The sequence below is a fragment of the Anopheles gambiae genome, chromosome 3 (genome assembly GCF_943734735.2).
Source record: "Anopheles gambiae chromosome 3, idAnoGambNW_F1_1, whole genome shotgun sequence".
Lineage (NCBI taxonomy): Eukaryota > Metazoa > Arthropoda > Insecta > Diptera > Culicidae > Anopheles > Anopheles gambiae.
In genome coordinates, this window is record NC_064602.1 from 63,780,943 (window position 1) to 63,806,219 (window position 25,277).

Here is a 25,277-nt window from a genome sequence, read left to right on the forward strand (position 1 = left end):
GAGGGTCTATTGGTTCGTTTCATAAAATAAAATAAACAAAATGACAGTTAAACCCTTTACGGCTTTGGCTTGCTACAGGAGTTTCTGTAATCACTCAGAGCCTCGAACCTTTGTCTGTCACTCCGTTTTCCCGTACGTTGCCATAGCATCCTACCACCTACGCCTACCACGAATACGCCTCTAACATGGCTAGCCCACTGGAGTCTGGTACGCTTACACAACTTGTCATTTGTGAAATAAAATATTTTATCCTCCTTCAAAGCAATATCAGTATCAAATACCAGACATCGTAACAAGAATGAGTTAACATTGATGGAGCAATTATTTGCGGTATGATGATTTTGATGTTTGAGCGCTTTTGAGGAGTATGCTTTAATATACTGTGTTTTCAATATTCTGATATGTGCTACACAGCACCAGCAATAATGACCAGCATTTTTCTCAGTACTACTATAGGTGTTGCGTTCCTATAGTAGTGGTATTAAATTAATCCTTTAAAAAGCTGTAATGAATCTGACTTCCAAAGCTTTTCGGAAAGCTAAGAAAATTAATGATTACTCATCTGTTGTCACACTTTTTGTTGACTATTAATATGTGGTTATACTAAACAAAGTCAAATGTAACAAAAAAAAAACAAAAGGACTTAAAACCTTCTTCTGAGCGGACTCCAAAAACAAATCTTGTGAAGAAAAAAAGTCAAGCTACAAATGATGAATTGAGTGGTTTGGGCGTTCCATAGGATTTTAAAAGATGGTTTTTTTTTATAATTAGATTCTTCTTATAAATCTTCAATGAATCATTCATCATTACATAATTTGAAGTGTGACTTAAGAAAGCGATCTCAAGAAATTAAAATGAACTATTAAAGAATGATGCTTAGACGATATAATTAATGTTACAACGCTATAGTTTGTTCATAAACTTCAAACAATTTTCCTCTTGGTCGCATTACACGCAAATTACACGCATTTAAACGGCACTCACACAAACGGAACACAGTAAATTGAAATAATTTAAATACTTGCTATGCGAAACAATCAGAACATCTTTTTCAGTTTTGTTTGGGGGAAAACGACACAAAACGAATCATAAATATCATGTTTTTATACGCATCCTTAGCGTACAATGACAGGGAACAGTTCAGTTCGGGCACTGATATGGCGGAAAATCGTTTCATACCCTATTGCTAAAGACCGACCCATCCAGCAAACCGTTCGAGGACAAATCCCCAGTGTGTGTAGCATGTCTGTTTCTTTGGTCAATAAAATTCTTTCCATTTTAATAACCGTCGCTGTGTTTGGGGTAGGAGCGTTGGTGGCACATGAAATGCGAAAATTGAATCGCAAAAAGGGGGAAAGAATCTCAACAGATTGAAACAGTTCATAATTTTTCCCGCAAATTGTGCTCGGGGCAAAGGCTAAGTGCACTAGATAGACCCTCGTCGAGGCGTGCTGTCTTTTTGATCGTGAATATTCCATCCTTTCGGTCTTGCATTACTAAATCTGGAAAAGATGGTGAGAAACGAAAAAAAAAAAATCAAAACTCGAAACATGAGTAAAACATTGAAGAACGAGATGATGGTCTATAGTTTTATAATCAACTCAGATGCTATATTTATTAATCATTCTTCAAACCACTTCACAATCTACTTGTCTGCCACTTGTTCGCTTTACAGTACATTCTGCTTTTTGCCTCCCTCTTGCAGGGTTTGCCCTATCCTTCTCACTCACACTTTCGCGCGTTCTTTGTCAGGTTCACAGCATTTAAACCTCAATCCTTTGGAACGGGTTCAAAATTATTTTTTGTCTCCACTTTTGATCGCAAATACACAACTGCTCTTGTACGTCAAGTTTTGCTGTTTCGCAATTCATTTTCTTATGTTTGTAACTGATGTGATTTTATACTGTGCGAGCCGCTGCGGGTGTTTTTAGTCGGTATGTTAATGTTTTACTCAAGAAGTAGTTTACATAGTGATATTTACAAATGTTTCGAATGATTTTTTATTTCCGCATTCGATTCTTCCCATTGGAATGGTTTTGGATTAGCTCTCTTATTCAGTTATGCACTTAATTCAAGATTCAAGAATTGTTTTTCGGGTTTATTATGTTTCTGTTCTTCATAACTTTGCTTGATTACAAAAAATCATACATTATTACGGTTTTTTCGTAGGTATGCATTGGATTTATTTAACTTCCACTTCCAACTGTAATATGTACACATTTTGCTAACGTCAATATTTCCCATCATTCAACGGAAAATGGATATTTATCCTCCAACTTCAATCTTTATGCTTGCTGATTGACTGTAAATTAAGTTGGTGTGTGTATTTTTAGAGCGGAATTCATGCCAGTGTTTGAACCTCCTGTATTATACTAACTTTATACACTTTTATCTACATCCGTCTCTGAATTTCCTTTCAATCTTTATGCTGCACGTTTCATCAACTCTTCATTAGCTAAACCGCGACAGTATGAAAATTAAACTTTTCCTCGAACCACCGTGCCAGGCTTGCGGTTGTGATTGCCTTCTCTGCTGTATGGTTTCAATTATAAACCTCAACTTTCCTACCAATTTCCCGAAAGTTCAAAAACACCAATTAAGTTCTTCTTCATCACTGTGCACGGATAAGGTTGGTGGCATCTGGATTTCGATCGAAGCTTTCCAGCCCTACCTTTCTGCGATCGTCACTTTTGTGCAATAAAAGCAATCTTATCAATTTCCCATGAAGCATCCTCCACTCCCCTCCCGGTTCCGAGTCCGCATTCAACAGCGATCCTAGTTGAAGAATCATTTGCGAATATTCGCATCATTCCATTTCACCGGCTGCAAAAGTTGAAAAGTTACTCAATTTATTCTTAGCTTGTGTTTTGTTTTGACTGCGAAAGCTTTGCGAATTAGGCGCAGGGCGGAATGATCGGGAGTGAAATGATTTGTGCTCGTTCGTTTGCACAAGTACGCCGTGCTATCCCGTGGGGAAACGCTTCCGCTAAAGAAAACGTGCCATTTGAGCTACAGGGTTACATTTTTCTCCCAACACCTACAAGGTGTCGGTTAAGGGTGGCTTTTACTGTTGAATGATTCAGAAGGATCCGTGTTGCCAGTGGGCACACACGTAGCTTAGGCTTTGCTTAGCTTCGGATTTTTCGGTATTTCGTTTCGGTGAGACTTGATTTGAATCGTTATTGGAGGAGCTTTCGTCTGTAAGTGATACGAAGCGTAGAAGAAGGTATAAAATCTCGCACAGAACAGAAACGAACGCAACGAACGTGATGTGAAAAAACTGGCTTGAGCCGGAAGTAAAGCCCGTCTTTGGTCAACGTTTGAAGCCGAGTGGCCAAAGCCACACGCAGACCAGAGAAGTGAAAAACCGAATCAATTATTTATGCATCAATATTTTTTTAATGATATTGAAAGGCGTCCCAGGCGTGTCTCGTGTGGCGATTGCGTGTAGAGCGTCGTGGTGCACGCTTTTCGGAAATTGTTTTCCATCCCTTCTCTTTCGCTTTTATACCATTTCACTTCCGCCGAACCGCATCCCGACGATTGTTAAACCGAACACCAAGCACACACACAGGAAAAATCTTTCTTTCGAGACGGTGGGATCATTTTTATTTCTCTGCCTTCATTTCTGCTCGATTTCGTAACCACAAACTCTTACTGAAAAGCCAGCACACAACCACTCACACGCACACACACACTTCGTATGGTTTGAAGTGCGTGTGGTGGAAAGCCCACTGAGAAGCGATTTTGGTTTGTGGTAGTTACGGCACTGATCCAGCTGATGTCGAAATGGTTACCCGATAAGCGCTGCTATTGCACGACATTATAAAAAAAGAGCGAAAGATAAGTAAAACCGCACCCATTATCTGGAAAAAAACAAACACCCCGACAGCAGTTAACTGAAACTGTGTGCCAACGTTATATCATGCTTGCTTTCTGATCGGGGTGGTAGAATGGTCCTCGCGTGGGAAGAAAGGTTGGAAGCGTGCCAGGGATCTGCCAATGGCATTATAATGGGTTTCCATAAATGGGCTGATTATGAACAAATTGTTTCGCAATTGATTTCGCTCAGTGAAGATTTTTTTTTGTTGATCATGATGAGTTAATTAGTGGAACCAAATGTAATAAACTTCGTTACGGGTGGTGTGTTGATTCACATATCCTTTTTAAATAATTAATTTTCTTGGAATCTTGGCAATCGGGCTTATCTGGCAGTTGGTGTGTGGAACAGGAAAAGCCACAGAATTTTAAATTATCTGAAAAAAGGCATTGTTCTAGAGGTTGGCAATCAAACATTAGATCTATTTTAAACGATTTCCATTTAATTTCCTCCGATGATGTGATTTGTTTTTAAATCTTTGCTGCACGCAAAGACTAGTAACAACTTTCATTTATGCTTTTTGCAAATACATTCGCAAAATTTGTCTTTTTCTATTCGAACGCATTCATTCATATTGCTTCCCATTTTACGTTTCATCAAAATGTTTCGTTGCTTGTTCTGTGTGTGTGTGTGTGCTTTTTCGGAACAATAGTGAAGTGATTAAAGATTCTAATCGTATAGTATTATGTACAGTACAGCTCTGTTGGTAAGATGAATGAACGAAAGAGGAAAATTAAGCTCATTCAGTACTAATTGCCACACACAAATGTTTTCATACTCTACCGCAAACTTTACAACTTGACCAATCCAAATTTGCCAGCATGAAATTGTGTTATATAGATTTTTTTATGCATCAAAAACTACACCACGATTAAAATCTCGCTTGTCATCATTCAACTTGTTTTTTTTATGTTTTTTTAATGACATTTTGTTGTTGAGTGTTGCTGTCGTTTTTGTTTGTGTGTGTGTATTTTTGTTATGTACCGGGTGTAGAAATAGTTGTGTAGTGATTAGGGGTTTTCTATTTTGCAGTTTAATGTGGTTGTTACGTTTTGTTGAGTGTATGAGCCTTGGGATTGTATGTTTTTTTTTCATATTCTTAAATGTACAAGATATTGTGAGTGAAAAGTTGCATTTCCTCAGTCATCCTAGTGCTACCAATTTTGCAGTTTTTTACTTATTCTATCATCAATTTGATTGATTTATCTAAATGCTGAAAACAAAAATTATAGTAAAACATTCGCATTGGTGAGATGAAAGATAACGATCTCGTTTTTTTAATTGTTTCAAAGTGTAAGTACGGATTTAAATAATATTTTTCCTATAGGTTTTATTCGTGCCTGTGAACAACAATATAAAAACGATCATTAAACGTAAACAAATATCCTTCACGTATTTTGTGGCATAATAACATTTCGATGGTTCTAAGTCAACATGGGCACGTGTTAAATTTGTACCGTTCGTATTCGGTTGTTTCAGGAGGACTGTGGTTTATATAGAGCAAACAAAACTCTTCTTTTGCAGCAAAATAAAATGAAGATTCATTAAAAGTAAAATAATATACGATGTTCGGTCGAGAAAAAAAAATATCAAAACATAGCATATGCCAATCAATTTGAAAACAATGAGACAAATCAAATAAATTTCAACGAACAACTGCAATAAAACCACATGTCTATCAACTAGCTTTATGTTCTGCTTCTGTTTTCAACCAAATCCAAAGTATATGTGCTTGATGCTATACTACCATTTCACCTAGTACCTGTCACAATAGACAGCGAGAAAATCGCATCCTCTCACAAACACTTACGCTCCCGATGTCTCCCGAGACATGGAACGGATTTATGAACGTACCCTCCCATGGCAAAACTACGATTGCTGCTTCTCTAGCATTCAGAGTAGTGGAGAAAAGGTAAAGTTATCTATGGTAACGAAAGCCAAAAACAAAAACAAAAAACTATGACCCCCTGTCCTGGTTTCGGTGCCAGACACTACTGCTCTCGGTTCCAAATCGATGGGGGGTTTATCATCTCGCAGAATCACACCGTACGGACGTCCGTTCGTCGATGCAGACAGTGACGGTAATGTGGTGGTGAATATTTGAAGCTACCCCATGCTGAAGAAGCGCCTGGTCTCTACTACACCCACCGGTGGTGAATGAAGCCAACGTCACCGATAGGTTTCGTTCGCTTGAGGTCGGTTGTCGGTCGAGTTTTCTACTGGGAATCGGCGAAACGACGCTCATCGATGCTGATGGAGATATCGTGAGGAGCAGTAGTGCGAGCAGGATCAGTGGTAGTAACAAGAGAGCGTCCGACGAAACGACTGCCGTGGCGCCACCAGTCTGCATCGCCTCCGGATGTTCACCTGAAACGACCGCGCGAACTGATATCAGCGTTAATAGAAGTGACGTGTGGTTTGTGTTATTTTCCCTACACTACACTCAGCAGGGGAACAAAGCGCGATGCGGAAAGGCACATGTTTCCTCTCACACCTTTCTATGCGAACTGAGCTCGTTCTCACTCGTGCACTGGTCAGGTGCCTATTCGGTAGCACCAGCTTCATGGTTACACTTACCGTTGAGGACGTGCACACGCACGCTGGCCACGTCTGCGTTGGACGGTGAGCAGGAGTACTTGCCCGAATCGTCCAGATCAGCATTCTGGATCAGCAGGTGCGAGGTGGTGACGTCACCTTTCTCCGTGATGACCGAAACACCTCCACGGCTCGAATCGTAGCTGATCACCTCGTCATGATGATACCAGAAGATGTACGCTGGCGGCTCCGGACTGTACTTGACCGCGCAGGTAAGGTTGATGGTGCTGCCCTTGTCCACATGCAGATCTGGTCCACCGATTATTGTGGCCGTTGGCACTACAAAACAAAGAAAAGAACAAACGTGTTCAGTTAAGAGTTTGCTGTTCGATTGCAAGCATAGAATTGCGATCAACTATGCCCGTTTTTTGATAGCTTTGTTTCGGCTATGACTAGGAGGATGCGTATGTTCGCTATGTACTGAACGACGCTTCGTATAGAAGTGAGCAACATGGGATGCAAATGTCCCAAAGGTCATTCTCGATGATGTTGTGTGACACTGAACGATATCTTTATTGAGTTGTCAAGAATCTCAGGAGCATTATTGCTGATATTGTATGAAGACACAGACGTGTTTTTTGTGCAAATTTGAACAAATGTGCAATTTGAATAAAACGTGATGAGTTTTTAATATGCAATAGGTTTGTTTTTGCCATGTCTTCTTCTGCTTTTACTGCGAAGTGGTAATATTGTACTTGATTTTATGTTACAAAAATATTGCTGTAATGTTGTTCAGGGTAATGTTTTCTATTTTGTCTCTTTGGTATTAGCAAATGTAAGGAAATATTTTCATAATTAAGATAATTGTGATCTGTACGTCTCTTATTGTTCCAACCCACATAGTTCATGCGCCTTACGTGACTTGTTTCCGTAAAAGCAATGGCATAATACAAAAATATTCGTATAAATGTACCAAGGATTTGTGATTTATTTGACTCCAACACATCTTCTATTAGGCATAACAACTTACGTGGTAATGCCGCCATATCGATTCTTATTGAGTACTACGCATCTGGATAGTCAAGTCTTACCAAGTCAACCTTATCACGGAATTGTTTACTTATATGCCTGCATGTACTATTGTAAACGAGTACATATTTTAAATAATTAAAATTTATTATTTAATAAATGTCAACGAATTTTGAATGATCATTTCAATTAGCGTAAAACATCATCTGCTCTGAAAATATTGCTCGGAATTATGAGCTTTTCATACAACAGGCCTAGTAATGCACAGGAATCGAAGAGTGACGTCATGGATATGCAACAGAAATTATGTTATACAGTTCACAAACGATCCTGTCCCTGATGCATGTTTCTCTCTTCCCCTTATAAGCATGAATTGATTTACTATCGTTGTTTCGTGTACCACCGCTTAGAATAACATGTGTTGTGCCACACCTTGTTAGTTCTCGCTCCTTATCTGTATCGCTTCAGGGCCCAGAACAAGTGTTTGCATTGTTTTACCAAATCAAACAAAGTCTTACCACATCTGATTTTGGGTGGGACTAATTTCGGCTCTGTTTAGTTTTGAGGCACCATCAAACAATCGGTCATTAACGTCAGGGATGAGAGCTTTGCCATCTCGGCCAGCGGCTAGAATGGCGAATATCTGACCCGATTACTAACAAATGGTAGGTTGAAATAGGCATTACAATTAATTAGGTCCTCCTTCCAAACCGTGATGACCCAGCCCGTCAAATGTCGAACCGCAACAAGTACACACCAGCTGCTCTAAACCAGCAAAGCGGTAAAGCTTAAAGTCTCTTGGTTTTCCTACAAGGTTTCAAAAGCACCGAAGGCAGCCGACAGTGGCAGAGGTTGAGTGTTAGTACATGGATGAAAAATGAGATCGTCCTTATCTAAACGATACTGGATGAACACAGAACAAGAGTAGGAAGGGGAAAAATGAGGGTGGAAAACACCACAACTGTCCTTTCGGAGGAGGGCGGTCTCAACGAGGCGTGAAAAATAAAAAAACACCCCCAAAACTAAGCGAACGTCCCTTTTTGCACTTCCCATACTTCCATGTGCCTACGGGAGGCTTCTTCATAGCGGAACATGTTATCCATCCCTGTGCGTTGCGTTTGGTGCGAACCATTTGGTGTGATGGGCGGGCTGGACTAAAATTAAACATCAACAGCGATTCATTTCCGCCACGTCGTTTGCAGCATTCCACTGAGACAAACAGTAGCCCTACCCACCATGGAACGAGCAGCCCAGCCGTAGGTTGTTTCTGTGACAGGGATATCTTTTTCCCACCATCGAAGCTTACATAAGAGAACTTTTTCTGTACGGGGTCGAAACGGACGGCTGCAGTAAAAACAGCACAAATGTATACCCGGGCGTATTTGGGTGGTGTGCTGTTTGCCCTGGCACTTTTTTCCTGCTAGAGCGTTCCAGCTAAATTCCTTCATTATCATCATCGTCGTCGTCACTGACAATGTTTACATTATGGCTTTCGTTTTTGCGCAACCTTACGTGTCGACAAAGCTTACCGGTCTCCTCGGAACGGTGGAAGGGCAACTGAGTCGTGATTTAGGACTAATGTAAACTGTTTAATGTTACATGGCAAATGGTGGAGCTTTACTGTGGAACCGAATTTGGTATTTTGGTAGAAATTTGGAAACATCTGTGTTGAACTTCACTTTTTGAAGAGATTTTCAAAACAAAAATGAAAGCCAAATAACCATGAGTTATTTAGATCGAGTTATTTTTTTATTTAGATTGAAAAAAGAAAATAAATCATATCAAGAGAACTTACAAATCAATGGGAATGCTTATCTAAAACACAATCCTGCAAAGTATTGATAGTATATTGCTTGAAGAAATAATTATTGATAACCTTAGTGCTGCGGTTGATGAGATGGACATGACAAATTGAGTTAAGAATTGATAAGTTAAGATGTATATTTTAGCTAGGAAAACTTCAGAACAAATGTAAGAAGTAAAAGATTATTATATTGCTTCTAGGTATTTTTTGTTAAATTAAAGTATTTAACGATATTGGGGTCCTTTCCATTTGAAGCTCGTAGGCTGAAATTTCAGCCTGTCAGCTGTTTGCATTGTATAGCAGTTTTCGAGCAGCTATCTAAGTGAATATAATATACAGGTGGGCTTATCCCAAGGTGTATGAATTTAGAAGGCTGATTTTTATCGCTTCTGCTTCTGAATGAAGATTGTAAGAGTGTTTTGAGTATTCGTCAAGCCTCCAGAAAGTTCGTTGGAGCAAAAGTTTTCACTCGTTCTGTCAAAAAGTGATATTCAAATTTGGTTATAAAAAATGCTATGAGACCACCTGGACTACATACACTTTGATTCCAGATTCGATCACCTGATTTCTTTAATGCACCTTGGGATAAATGTAAACAAACCCGTGTTTTCGAGCAGGTACTCGAATCTAATTCTAGCTTTAAGGCTAAAATTTTCTAGACTGAAAATCGCAGGCTAGTTTTTTGTGTGGTTTTGTATGGATTGTTTACATGATTTCAGCCTCCAACTGTCAAACTCCATACAAAAAACTAACTAGAATCGTGAAGGCCCCCATTATTAGATTAAATTACGCCTCAATACATTATATACGCCTATAGTAAGTTTTCATTTTGGAACTGTTTCATTACTTTAAATGTAACTTCAAATTCTTCAAGAATAAAAAATAATGAAGTTACTAGGTATCCAAGGAATTGAAATCTGTAATCGAAATTATTCTAAAACCAAATTAAATTAACGAAAATGAGTGCATTTGATTTCTCCTGTGTCGTAAAAGAAGCTTTCTCATTATGCCTTCAAGCCTTTAGCACAACCCAAACACAAATCACAAAACAACAAACAATAAATTGCCATTGCTGTTAGTTTCTTTCGAGACTCCGGCTGGATTTAGAAAACCGTAGCAGTTTGGCGTCAATTAGTGAATTTACTCCATTCAAAACCCCTAACCATGTTTCTACTTCCGCACTGATTCTGCTTCACCAGCGGGATCAATTTCTTTCAAATACGCCTGGGAAAAGCTGGTGACAGCGGCAAAGAATCAGAGTTCGTTTGGTACTTTCTCAATTACTCAGGATTTTGTTTCACGAACGAAATCGAAGATGGCCATTTCTCAGCGTAAGAAAGTTTCATCCGTTTACGAAGTCTTTAGATGGTAAATTCAATAATTTGCACCAGAACTTATACAATTCGTCTCGTAAGGCACTAAGCGACCGAACAGAAAGGGGACGAAAATAAATCCACTCGAAAGTTTACTTCCATTTGCACTCGATTCTAACGGTTTGCCATTCGCTTTGTCGTTGGTTGTGATGGCATTCGTCGGTCCTTTTTAGTGTTTTTTGTTCGTCCACAAAAGCATGAGCATTCAGGATGTAAGAAAAGCTGTTCACGGTGGACACATTTCTATGTTAATTAATCGAACACTAATGCATTTACCGGATTTAGTTTTTGCCGGTACCACCATTTCAGCTTGAACCCAGCAAATCGTTGAGTGCGAGTGAGAAATTGTAATTGCACTTACTAGACTTTTTGTTTCCCTACTCAGCCACGTCTCTGCTCAACCTTTGTACGCCTTACGGTGTACAGGGCTCCACAAGGGATTATCATTTGCGAAAGGTCAGTTTTTGGAAAAGTTTTCTTCTCAGTGCCTTCTGAAATCCTTGCACAACTAATTTCCACTTTCTGTTTTTACTTGATATTGTAAAAGGAAGTAAATGTAGATGAAGCAAGGTGAGAATGGAAAACTTAAGCAAAAAAAAGAATAGAAAAGGCAGATCCTTAGGGATGAAAGCGGACATGCTTACGATACGATGCTTTTTAGATGGATTTTATTATTTTACCGGTAATGAAGGATTTGTACATGGCTACTTTTACAATGTTATAAGAAAGGCATGTTCGAAGAAATATCGTTCGTCTCCATGGCTTTGTGATGATTCATTCGTTTTATATTTATTGTTCTTCCTGCTGAAGGAAAATCAGCTTGATAGAAACGTGTGTGGGGTAGATTACTCTGTAACAATATTCACTATTACAAAAATGGATATTTCTTACGCAGTTTCTAGGATCATTTTGCAATATAAGCAGCATCATTAAACATTCACAAGATGTTTTTTTTTCATGACAGTATCTTGAAATTTTGCGAACTTTTAATAATGCTATTAAAATTGTAATTTTGGAGACTAGTTCGGAAACCAAAGTACACTGTGAAAGTTAAAGGTCCAAGATGGCCGTATTGCTAAAGAAATTAATGTTTAGTTGTATTATCAAAACAAAAAAACTATTTTCATCACCCTTACTGTACGAGGCGTGGTGCTTTAAAAATACATACAGCGGCGGCCACCTGTGGTTCGGATTAATGAATTTAAATATCAGAGTAATTTCAAAAAGGGTATTAGTGTATTTCATAATTTTAAAGCAATAAAATAATTTAGAACTATCAGGAATTAAATAATGGAGAAAATTTTGTCTGATTTTAATTAATACAAATAAAAGACGGGAAACAAATGAATTTTAAGAAAATATTTGGATACTACCATGTAGAGAACTCTTCAAAAACATGCGGGTGTTGGAATTAACAAATAATTATTCATGATTCTGACAACGAGCTTGAGACTACGTGAATATAATAAATTGATAAGAACAACTAAATATTGTTCAAGGCCGCGTCAAAGCTATCGGTTGTAACAAATTTATTTCGATGAGCTTTACACTAGTAAAGAAGCTACATTTTGTTCAAAGGTAAGCTGTCAAGAAATACATAGAATTATATTTTTAAGTTAGAATTTATTTAGAATGTATGCATCAATACAAAAAAACATTAGTTATGATGAGGAAAATGTCGCGCAGGCTGATAAAATCCAGAAGGAATATTCATGCTTGGCACTATTGAACTTGTTACGGTATCTAGAAAGTTATGGGAATGCATGAGCGCTTATGGCACGAAGTCTTAATCATTAGCTTGCTAAATATAGATAAGGTTCATGTTATTAACATGTTCAAACATATTCAGTAACCAAGCCAGGAACAAAAATGTGGATCAAATTCGAAGCAGTAATTATTCTATCAAAAAAATGAAGAACGTTATTAAAGCAATCAGGTATTTAATGGCAGGTAAGGCAGTAAATTTCCAACACTCTTTCATTTCTGATACTTCGGAAAGTTTAAGTAACTCTAAAATTATGAAAATTAATAACATGAAAGAGTGCTAATTACTATGCTAAATTTGTTGGAGCCTTTCACCAACGGTATATGGCTGACCGTAGAGCGCTTGGCCTGAACGTCCTGAACGGTATATGGGTGACTGTAGAGCGCTTGGCCTAGGTTATGTAATACGCAGATGATCCCCCAATTTAGTCTATTGACCTTTAATGACTGATACTAAATAATTTTAGAACTTCTTCTTCTTTGGCTCAACAACCGATGTAGGTCAAGGCCTGCCTGTACCCACTTGTGGGCTTGGCTTTCAATGACTGATTGATTCCCCCCCATAGCAGGATAGTCAGTCCTACGTATGGCGGCGCGGTCTATTTGGGGATTGAACCCATGACGGGCATGTTGTTAAGTCGTACGAGTTGACGACTGTACTACGAGACCGGCTCATTTAGAACTATATTGGTCATTATTGGAATGCTACGTGGTCATTTTGCTATGAAATGAATACTGTCCGACTGTCAGTGGTTCGCATAAATTTCATACCTTTTAGCACATTTATGCATAGTGTTCCAAGATTTTAGAATTTAAAACTCAACATCACATGCACACATACGTGTGTGTACCTCAGCAACTTGTTCTATTAAAAGGGCACTTAATTTATTGCGATCGTCATTGCTACTAATGAATTATTCACAATGGTCTAAAATTAAAAACAAACTGTTCATTTCATTACATTTGGTTCGATGTTGTATGCTTTAAGTGCTTTTGAGGTAAAAACGTATGAGCTGTGTGTTTTCCAAGAAGCAAGAAGTAATGAGCTTTTTTAAATATATTTGAGGGAAACATTACTAAGAGGAGTGTGATGAGTGCAACACAGGCTATTTAAATTATTTTTAGCGTAATTAAAAAAAACATTTAGGATTGCCGGGCTTTACATTTTTCCAAACAGTTTGTAAGTTTGCAATACTGACATATGACATTGTATGACATACAATATAACCCTTTGAACAAGCAGAAAAATTCGAATCGACCATATTGCAATAGATCACGTTAATGGTACGGTACTACCCATGTGTCTCATAGGAAAATAAAACGACACCAACGTTTAAAATTCACTACCACATAAAAAAACATTTAGAATGCTTTCTACCTCATCGGTCAATGTAGTGCGAGCGTTGCTTGCATGCACCATGTACCACGATATCAGGCACGAAATTGATTAAATCTAAACTGCATAATTTACACCTGCACGACGGGAGTTGTCAGCGTCATCGTTGTCGTCCGTTGAGGTTAGATTTTGAGCCACAACTGACTCGTTGCTTTTTATATCCTTTTGCTTGAAACCACTGCACGATCATCGTGTCCATGGAATGTCAGGGACAAATTGTTAAGCAGAGACAAAAAAATCGCCTGGTAAAGAAGGCAGAAAAGGGTTGAGGTAGCCGTAAACGACACACAACGACGCGAGAACATGAACAGGATGGCTGTTTCTTAGGGTAAAGCTATTTTAATCTGTGCCATGCTGCTTCTGCTGCTTTCTAGCTGCAACTGGATCAGGCTTACCATTCCAGCTTGCTCTCTGCCGCTGGCTCTCGCTCTCTTTCCTGTTCTCTCTCCCTTTTCTCTTCACTGTATACTAATTTCAATACTACGGTGGGCGAAAGGATAAAACTGTGCCAACCCAAGTGTTGCAAGGTGCATATTAAACAGTACAATTCCTACCCCTTTTCCCGCTGTGAATCGACTTTTTTTTTATCGCGTTTGTTCATTCAATGGCGAGATCGAGACCCCTCGATAGAATCAACACGTCGGTGAAAGAAAGCGGTAAAACACAGCAAAAGCACCTGCTCATACTGCAGCGGAAGTTGCAAAGGATGGGTGGTTTCGTAATTACAGTGCAATGTGTTAGGAATTAAAATGCAATTAAGCATTATATGGCGTTGTGTGTATTCGTGTACAAAAATCCTCGATGTGAAGCGAAAAAACACAGAAGCATGGTAAGAATGCAGTGCACAAAAACATCCTTTTTTTTGCTACGTCGCTAAAACGAAGAGATATCGCGTTTGCTGTTTGTTGGTTTGTATGATTTTTCTTTACATCCTCCTATACTATTTTATGTTCAGATGATAATTTAATACATTTGTTATTTTATGTTAATTTCCAGCAAAGCAGATCCGGCCGAATGTTTTTGTATTCTAGTCTCAATAGTGCTTTCAACTATATAACAAACATTTTCAATAACAAAAGACACAAAATAGCGAACATTTATGATGATCATTATTATATGGTCTTGCTCTTGTTTACATTCAAAAACAATTATGTTTCATATTGTTTGCCTGATCGGATATAAAATTATATTAAATATTAAGCATTTTTTTTGATAATTCTGTATAGATGTAGGAATACTTACAGATATTTGTTATATTAAAAAAATGTTTTAAAACATGATAAAAAATATATCGGGCTGAATAATGACGATCATTGATAAAACTTGATTAATGAAATAGGGAATTTTCTTTGTCATGGTTTAATGTTAATTTAATTTCGTTCGAAGAACATTACACTTTTCAAAGAAATTTAAAGACTCTAATCGTTGAAAATTGTGAATCACGTGGCCCTAAAAATTGGTACTACAATTTTCTGGTCAAAGAAACATAAGAATGTTGAATAAATGAGTTAAAACAAAAAAATAATCGTCTCTGCTGCAAAAACCGCCTAAGTCAAACTTTCAGAGCAAACTAAATGATGCGATAAAGTAACTGCTGCACGGTATTTGTCGCTGTGCTTCATGGAACAGCGTGATGAAAGTATGTTCAAGTATAACGCTGGAACACTGAAAAGACACAATTTTCCTGTGCCAATTCTACACAAACCATCTTGAAGCGTCATCGAGGCACTTGCTACGGCTCAACTGTTTTGGGGCTCCGATGGGAAAATTAATTTAATTTAAATCATTGCAAAGTTTATCTTTTGCGAGCGCCTCTTCCCGTAACAGCTTCCATCTTGGCTTTTCAACTCGCTTCCTTCAATCCTGCTGTGCCATAAAGATGGAATGTAGCCTTGAAGATTCAACTCCATTGGGACAGGAGTTTAAAGCCGTGAATAAATGTTCCCAATGAAAATAATGACGGAAAGTCTGAATTGAGATGAAAGTCTTTACCACAGAATATAGTACATACACATGATAGGTTTAAAAAATGGTCCTCCTCACTCTTTTAGTACACGAAAAGATATCGTTAATATCATTATAAATCGTTCACAGTATCTGTATATGAAAATGCACGATTGGCCGCATCATGCCATTTTAATTAAAGACCCACCATTGATTAAAAGAAAATTATGTTCCAGCACGTGTATGGTGTGCCTTCAAACGTGCCATATAAACAGAAGGAAATTCATCCGTTTCGGGTCAATTTATTCGCAGTCTGAGGGTCCACATGTTAGTTTTAAAAGTAATCAGGCATGCATGTTCAATAATTACTTCTGCTCATGCATTACTTCATTCAGCCTGCCTACTTTTCCCCAGCCCAATGGAAAAGCAATTAGTACGCTTCGACGGTATTGTCCCGTGTACCGCCACGAAACGATAATCACCAAGGAAAAGGCAGTTTATTAATAAATTGCAAACCTTTGCGGTGCAATGAGACGGTTCATGTCGAACAGAAGAAGTATAAAAAGAAAGATAATTATGCCCTTTGGAATGCTTGAAGTGTGGCAAACGGAAGTCATGTAAAAGCAACCTGCAATCGTGATGCTTAACGAGGAGTGTTAAAGGAAATTTAATTTATGTAATATTTCAAACGGCATATACGATACTACTTAATTTGCAACAAAAGACCACAGCAAGTTCCGGAAAAGTCTGATACAAACGATATTTGTTTATAGCTATGTTCAATAATTGGAAAATTGATCATTAAAATAGGCTCATTCTTTCGATGAATAAAAAAATAGCTTCACTGGTACTGACCTTTACTCCTGCACTGTTGAAGGGAGTCCCCGGAGTGCTATGATGTCTATCAACCATATTACGGAACAAAGGTAAACAACCATACGTCTCCATACCTACGTTGAAACGGTTTAATTAAGCAATCTAATCCATGCTTACCATGCTAAATGGGTCGTGACGGAGTGGTTTTTTTCCTCCCGATAGTTAGTATGCTTCTTTTGACACGCGGAACAAACGATGCAAAATGTCTTTTTGACACGATTTTCATCCATTTGTGGCTGAACCGTAAACCTGTTCCAGGTAAATTTGGAAGCAAAAATGGGGAACCGGTTTTTTTTTCTCCATGAGCTATTTCTGGCCCGTTTGAAGCGACAGGGAACGCAAAAGCTTGGCAGGATACGGAAAGCAGGTTCCAAACATTAGTTTAGGTAAGGTCATTCCGATCCGTGTAACATTTAATTATGGTCGTGTTCCGATATACCTATCAACGCGAGGTTGTAGAAAGACTGCTTCTAAAAGTAGCCAAATAAAGCCCACGGTTGTGTTGTGTGCCCCACAAGCTGCTATATATTTGCCTATGTCTTGTAGTCCTTTTGTACTACGAAACTCTGCAGCCTGAAACACTGTATTTGGAGCAGACGAAAATGTAGTAGAAACAAAAAAAAAACAACTGCCGGACGCAATATATTCAAGAATTAGTCATGTCCAACGAAAAACGAACATCAGGACGTGGGTCAAACCCGCGGCACAGGGTTCGATGGTTTAATAAATATTCAAGAATGTTTACCCTTCACGCTGCGACCGAGAACAAGAAAAGGAAAGAAAATCAGCGAATATCTTACCAGCTCAACCTACCAGCCACAAACTAAGTTCCCATGGTCTCAGTTGGCTTTTTGCGAAGCACAATCTTACTTATAGCAGCACCCCAGGTCGGTGTTTGTACTAGGTTGAGACTGTTTTTTCTCCCTAGAAATTCCCGTGCTTCCACCGACAGTGGGTAGTGGGAAGGTGGCAATGGAAATGCTCAAGCCCACGACCCAGCCCTATTGTTATCCGGTGCCCATTTGCCATCGTCGTCCATAAATTATAACTTTCATGCAATAATTTTCCTACTAGCCTGTGTACGATCCAGCACGTGCATGAGTGTGTGTGTGTGTGAGAGAGAGCGTTTTGGGGACATAGCTACCGGTGAAATTACCCCAACAGTGCTGTTAGCGAAGCCTTCGGGTTCATTTCATTTCGTTTATCGAGCTTAGGAAATCTACAGAAGGTGCTCCTGTGGAAGAAACGTCTGCAGATTTTTTCTTGCACATATTTTTCTTCAGCTTTGCGAAGAAAGTTGAATTTTTATCCTTAAAAAAGGATAGAAAAAAGGGGCACGAGTTGACTATTGGGCCCTTTCGAGTGGACAAGGTTAGCTGGGTAATTATGAGATTATCATATTTCACCGAAAATACTCCTGTACAACAATTTGCATACCATTAGACGACGCTTTACCGGTATGCTTGTGAATGTGTAGCAACAGGAAGTGTAGTAGCTCTGTCTTACTTGTAACGTTATTTCATTTGTGTACGCCAATCCGCGACCATTGTCCAACAAGTGACCGAAGGGTGGAGGAACCTACCCCTTAGGAACTTAGGAAAAAATGTAAATAAACTTCACAACATTCAATACACATTCTGAGAAAAGCATATTACACAACAAATAAAATGGTTACAAAAAGCTATTAAATGCTGCTGATTGACTGTTTACTTCATGCTTTATTGTTTGTGATCTTCTTCTTCTATTTGGCTTAACGTCCTATACGGACATACCAGCTTATACAGAGGCTTTCGAGACGGTTCATTCTAGGTTTAATTCATTCGATTGACGACTATCCCACGGGAACACCCCTTATTCTTTGTGATAGACATGGCATATACAAATATATAGCTGTAACTGTAACTGTGCCCTCAAAACAATCAATATTACTAAAAAAAGACTAATTCATTATATACATAATTATTATTTTTTGTTTTTGATTCAGGAGTAACGGTCCAAAAAGGCCGTATTGCTTAAGAGTAGAAAATACAAATGTAATTCATGGCGCTACAATCCATATTGGCAGGGAGACATTTCCTTCTCTGAGCCATGGAAGGGCACCTTATCCCGGGTGTACTCGGACGGTTTGGTTTTAATCAATCCAGTCCATGATTTTGCGGTCCTATAAGCGTGGCGAAGGTCTACATCATTCGGGTTTCGAGATTGTCTATTCCAGTTCAGTGTTCCAAATGGCATTGCGGGGGTCTGTATCGTGTGGATTCCAGGCATTTCGTCGGATCCATCCATCAGAAGCGGTCCGAGTATGTTCCCATTTAGTGGCTCAAATGACATTGCGAGGGTATCGTTGTAGTCCTTTCCTTCAGTGGTCCGAGTGACATGGCGGGGGTCTGTATCGTTCCAGTTATCTAGTAAATCCTTGCAAGAACATCGTTCGAGCAAGGATCTTCTGTCTGCCGTCAATGCCGATTACTCAGCCATACAAATTGCACTCATTCATTCTTACATTCATGCATACATTCATCCATCACAAACATACAAGCGATGTACAACATGTAACACATAGACAAACAAGAGGAAATAACATAGGATGCAAGATTGCTGTTGCCAACAATGTTGGTTGGTTCACAGACATTTTGCTTAAGGAAAGTCACACAGTTAAGCCGTTCTCTTTACAGAAATCGAATATGGCCTTCAGGAATTCCCAGTCCGATGCCGCTAATATATCCCGAATCGGAATATCAGTACATTTTCCCAGTCTTTCGACCGCGTCCAGCAAGGCAGGTCGAGCAGACTCGTATTCCACGCAGGACCACAAAAAATGATTCATGTCGTGGAATCCAAGCCTGCAGCCACATACCTTGGAGTCGACCAGTCCTATACGCTGGAGATGTGCACCCAATGCGAAATGATTAGACCTAAGTCTAGACATCATTCGAATGAACGCACGATCGCCAGGGGTGTTATGGAACCAAGGCTTCAAGCTTACACGAGGAGTGATAGTATACAGAAACCTTCCGAGTTCATCCGAGTCCCACAGATTTTGCCAACGTGCCATGCAAAACGCCTGTGGGGCCTGCAAGAACTCATGAGGAAGGATAGGCCTATAAAAGAAAGACCCTTCTGCAGCTCCCCTTTTGGCCAAATGGTCTGCCTGTTCATTTCCTGGTATACCACAATGAGCAGGTAACCATACTAACGATATGCGAAACGACTTTTCAAACAGTGAGCTTAAAACCTTTACAATTTCTTTCACAAAATGGTCTGGGCTCTTAACAGCCTTTACGGATTTTAATGCTTCAATAGCTCTTAAACTGTCTGAAAAAATTACATATTGATCCGCTGGGCATGCACTTATCAATAATAAGGCATAAAAGATTGCGGCGAGCTCCGCTACATATACTGAGCATGGTTGGCGTAATTTAAAGAATGCTTCGGAGCACGTGTTGTATACACCAAATCCAATGCCCTGCTCTGATGAGGATCCGTCAGTATAAAAATGGTTACTGTTAGCATGGCCATGTTACTCCACAAATTTGCTGGGAATTGTCATCCGGTGAAGGTTATCGGGGATACCTTTAATTTCCTCCTTCAATGAGGTATCTACACTTAAAATGGAACTGCAGGACTCTGGTAAGCTGGCACTAGTTATACTTTGAGAAGTACTAGGGTGCACCTGTAAGGAAACAAAATCATGATAGACCTTCATGATTTTGCATTTAGAACCTATCTCTTGCAGTGTTTCAAAGTTCTCGATTATCAAGGGATTTGATACTGTAGAGCGGACGAAAAGGCGAAGCGATAGTAGCTCAAAACGTAGCTTTAGCGGCATCACTCCGGACATCACTTCGAGTGACATGTTATGAGTCGACTTCAAGCTACCTAGCGCGATTCTAAGACAGCGATACTGAATCCTCTCAAGTCGGATTAAATGCGACTTGGCTGCCCAGTGGAAGCATATGCAACCATACTCCAAGACGGACAGTATCGTAGTCTTATATAGGTTAAGGACGTCTTTGGGGTGTGCACCCCACCAGAGTCCGGTAATCGTTCTGAGAAAATTGATTCTTCTTGTACACTTCTGTACCAGATAGTCAATTATGTGTCCTCCATACATTTTTGCTATCAAACCAAACCCCTAGGTATCGAAAAGATCTGGCAATGGATATCTTTTTACCATATAAAAAGATATCGACCTTTGGGTCAACCAAATTCAAGCGTCTATTACTCTGAGTGTTGTAAAAGAAAGAGAATATCAGCATTTCCGTTTTCTCTGGAGAAAACTCGATACCTAGGTTTGTGGCCCACACTTCTAAATTGTTGAGTGTGGTTTGCAAAGGACTTTGAAGGTCGGCGATGTTGTTGCTGGCGACTGATACAACACCGTCGTCCGCCAATTGCCTAAGGCTACAGCCAGGTGCAAGGCAAGTATCTATATCGTTGACATAAAAATTGTACAACAAGGGGCTCAAACAGGACCCTTGTGGTAGTCCATAAAAGCTGACTCTCCGAATTTTCATGAAGCCATTGTCGAAATTCATTGCCTTTTCCGAAAGGAAGTTGAATAAGACGTTATTCAGTCTTGGGGTTAAGCCCGCAGATTCTAACTTTTGACACATAACATTGACTGATACTGAATCAAAAGCCCCCTTGATGTCAAGAAATGCAGATGCCATCATTTCTTTACGAGAATGAGCCATCTCGATTTCGGACACAAGCAGCGCCAAGCAATCGTTGGTACCCTTGCCTTTGCGAAAGCCAAATTGGGTACTTGACAAGAGGCCTTTGGATTCAAGCCAATTGTCCAGTCTAAAAAGAATCATTTTCTCAAATAATTTTCGCAGACAAGATAACATTGCTATCGGTCGATATGAGTTATATTCTGATGCCGGTTTACCAGGTTTCAAAAGGGTGACTACTTTCACTTCTCTCCACTCCAACGGGACGGTGTTAAGCTCCAACATAATGTTGAATAATCTCAACAGCCGTTTCCTCGCCAGATCTGGCAGATTATGGAGCAATTTGTTCCGAATCTGATCCAGTCCTGGAGACGAATTGTTGCTGGAGTACAGAGCAAGCGATAGCTCAACCATTGAGAACGGTGAATCCATTTGCGGATCACTCCCATGAGCACTCTGTTGATATGGTGGTGCTTGAGCGAAATCAGGGCAGACTTTTTGTGCAAATGGCTCTAGCCATGCCCCAGAAACCCTTTCGCTCTCGTTTGTTGCTTTGCTGTTGCGCATCCTTTTCGCCATGCTCTGAAGCTCCGTTAGCGAAGTGGAAGGCTTGAGGTTTTTGACATACCTCGGCCAGTATGACCTTTTTTTGCTTTAAGCAAGTTTTTGCACCTACGCTCCAGGCCTCTATAATGAACGTATAGATCCATGGAACCGGTGTCTCTATACCTGGCAAAAGCCTTCCGCTTCGCTGAGAATGCCGCTTTACAATCCGCGTCCCACCAAGGAGTGGGTGGTCTTTTAAAAATCCTTGCCTGGGGGGGCGGCCTCGTTTGGGCACCGAGGGCGCACTCGTTTATCGCCATAACGAGATTTGCATACTCCTCATTTACGGAGAAACTGGGTTCTACGCGGATTAGCAAAGCGGTTATTTGGTCGCCGTATTTCGTCCAGTCGATGTTCCTCGTTAAGTCACAATTAGCGGGGACTTGATCGACTGTGCGACTCCTCTTGATAATCGAGATCTTTATTGGCAGATGGTCGCTACCAAGCGGGTCTTGGATTACCTTCCACATAGAATCCAGCCCTAAAGACGACGAACAAAGAGAAAGGTCTATTGCGCTGGGTCGTGCCATAGGTGAGGGCACCCTAGTTGCTTCACCAGAGTTTAGAATTGTCAAACTGTGTGTGTCGCAAATATCCCTAATGATTGGTGCACGATTATCGTCATGCGTGCAACCCCAATCTGATCCATGGGCGTTAAAGTCGCCCAGGATGAAAAATGGTTTTGGTAGTACCGTTACTACTGTCTCAAGATCCTTGTTGATCTTCTTTGGATCCAGATTGGCTCCCGGTGGGATATAAATTGAGGCAATAGAAACGTTAAGATCTCCTAGCTTTGCCTGGATCGCGACGTATTCGATTATCTCGGGTGTGGGGAGGGGTATTCTGCTGAAGCTGTGACTGCTACGAATACCAATTAACACTCCCCCACCACGCCTATCGCTAGTTGGATCATGTCGATCTTGACGAATAATATTATATCCCGGGAAGGTAATATTTTTATCGGCTGAGAGCCAAGTTTCACTTAGGGCAAATGCATTACAATTATATTGCCCTAGTAATACCTTAAAAGAATCTATTTTTTCCAAAAAACTTCTGCAGTTCCACTGTAGTATAGTGGCCATTGGAGAAATTAATCATCCAATCGGACCATCATACTAAGACAAGGCCATTTTGATAACCACTGCTTGACCATTCCTCTTAGGAAAGGAAATGCCAGGGGAATCAATCCGGGAAGGGGTTCCGGGAGGTGGAGGAAGTCAAGGAGAGAGTGTAAAATCTCTGTCAGGCTTGGGAGGGATGGCCTGGAGAAAGATCTGGGTTCGCTAGGGAACGCCAGATTGCTGGGATTGGAAGGGTTACGGGAACGTGGATGGGTGCGAGCGTCACGGGGGGGTTTGGAGCCCTGGGGTTGGCGTGGGGTCGCGTTGTCGTGACGTCGAGGTGCCTTTTTGGGTGAAGCTTTGACATTTTTTTTTATCGTCCTTTTGTTTGGTACCCGTGTTGTATACAATCTTTTAACTCCATTTAATGGTGCCAGATTGGGCAACGGTTCATTACCCTCCAATAGAGAAAGGTTATCGAACGGATTCACATTTGAGGTGGACTTCAAAACATCGGCGTACGATCCTCTTGTATTCTGCAAGACGGCCCGTTTGTGTTCCGATTGTTTTTTCCGGTAAACAGAACACAACGACATTTCGTGCCATTCCTGCTTGCAATGAATGCATTTCTGGGTTTCGGCCTTGCATTCGGATGTTGAATGCGATCCCTTGCATTTGCCACACTTCACGGAGTTTGTGCAGTAAGGCTCTGAATGTCCAATCTGGCTACATTTTGTGCAGCATGCTATTTTTGCACAAATGGTCGACGGATGGGCACTCTGAGCCCTTCAATGTACAGCGTGTTTGGCAGGACTGTACCCTCGAAGGTGATCCGGAGTGAGGAAGTCTCACGGAACACCTTCTTTCCATCGACCGCACTTGAAGCGTAAAGTTTTTTAACTTCAAGGACCTTTACCCGAGGGGAGGATTGGTGTAGAAAAGCCCCTTGTCCGTACTTTAGGATGTCCTCTAAGGGGTAATCTAAGTCATCAATGACACCGACGACTTCCACCAATCCACCGGGAATATATACCCGGTAATCCTCCGTATAGGACGGATCGGCCGCAATAGCATTGGCTTGCATCCGGTCTTTTGCGGTGACCCGCAGCTTGTTTGGACGCGGGCGAATAATGTCTAAAGGCCGGGCTACATTGATCGTACTCGCAAGCGTAATTTTGATTTTCACTAGCGCATCTGGCGGCAGCTGACCGAAGCATTTTGCCAAACAACTTGAAGTCGCTTCAGAAAATAAGTTATTTTTCCTTTTTTTTTTACTTTAACTGGACTGGAAAAGCTAGATGAATGAAGCTGATAGATGAATATGTTGTTCACGTATTTCAGCCATTTTCGCATCAAAAAACGGTGAAAAAACAACTTAAATTTGAGATCCGGCACGACCATTCCCTTGATGACCAAAAAAAACTTCCACCAGCCGCCGCCAGATGCGCTAGTGAAAATCGAAATTACACTACGGAGTACGATCAATGTAGCCCGGCCTTAAGACACCTGGATATTTTTTATAAACTGATGCCGTAATTGCTCTTACATCGAGCTGTTTATTTTTCGGCATGAAAAATACATCATGTATCCCGTTATAAGATGCGGGATACGCTCGGAATCTGGGATTCCCTTTCAACGATTGACCCATGAATTGATCACGGGACGTTGAAGGTAAGGGCTCGTTACTAGCCTTTTTTTTCGCATTCTGTCCTGGATCAGAACTTTTTCGCTTCACTGTAGTAAAGCCCTCCTCCGATTCATCCATCGGCTCCGCCTCCATGAGAGAGTCGGAGCGAGAGAAAAAAAAACCCAACTGTGTGACGAGAAAGGATAGGTAAACAAGAGAGGATCACTTACCACAAGTAGACACACGAGAGCGAGAGTACACGACGAACGAGCGCTACGCACCTGTCCGACGAATGCGCTCTACACTCACAAACCTACACTACAGTACACACGCAGCGCGTATACACGCGCTGCACACAACTCTACGCACTACACACTGTACGCACTATACACTAAGCACAGATCGCTTTCCGATCGTTCTCGCACGTATTCCTTTGCAGTGCGTATGGTCGAGGTCAGTGGCTTGTTGTCCGGCAAAAAATCCATCCACTTGGAGCGCGTATCGATCACGTCTGATTCGCTTCGTGGTTGGGGACAGAATGATATGCATAATTTTATATGAGTTAATTCATATATAATTAAAAATGTTAGATCAAACTCAAGTCAAAGGTTAAAAGGTTCTCAAGAAACCCGGACTTGGAGGTAAGCATTTTTCTAAATTTCGGACGTTTTCTGTTTCTAGAAAATCAGCCGCTCAGTGGAACAAT

At 40.3% G+C, this 25,277-nt stretch overlaps 1 protein-coding gene across 19 annotated transcripts in view; it reads right to left on the minus strand.

The window, feature by feature from the left end:
- Positions 1–1,583: 1,583 nt before the first annotated feature.
- Positions 1,584–25,277, minus strand: part of LOC1275271 (hemicentin-2) — a 221,352-nt gene continuing 197,658 nt past the window's right edge. For 17 of the 19 annotated variants that reach the window (XM_061659576.1, XM_061659577.1, XM_061659575.1 and 14 more), the window contains 2 exons: positions 6,458–6,754; positions 1,584–6,247 (listed from right to left, as the gene is read on the minus strand). In XM_061659576.1, coding sequence (XP_061515560.1) covers positions 5,907–6,247; positions 6,458–6,754 — 638 coding nt within the window. In that variant the 3' untranslated portion in view covers positions 1,584–5,906. Of the gene's footprint in view, positions 6,266–6,457; positions 6,755–25,277 lie in introns of all 19 variants that reach the window. The other 2 variants (XM_061659564.1, XM_061659566.1) reach the window with 1 other exon arrangement.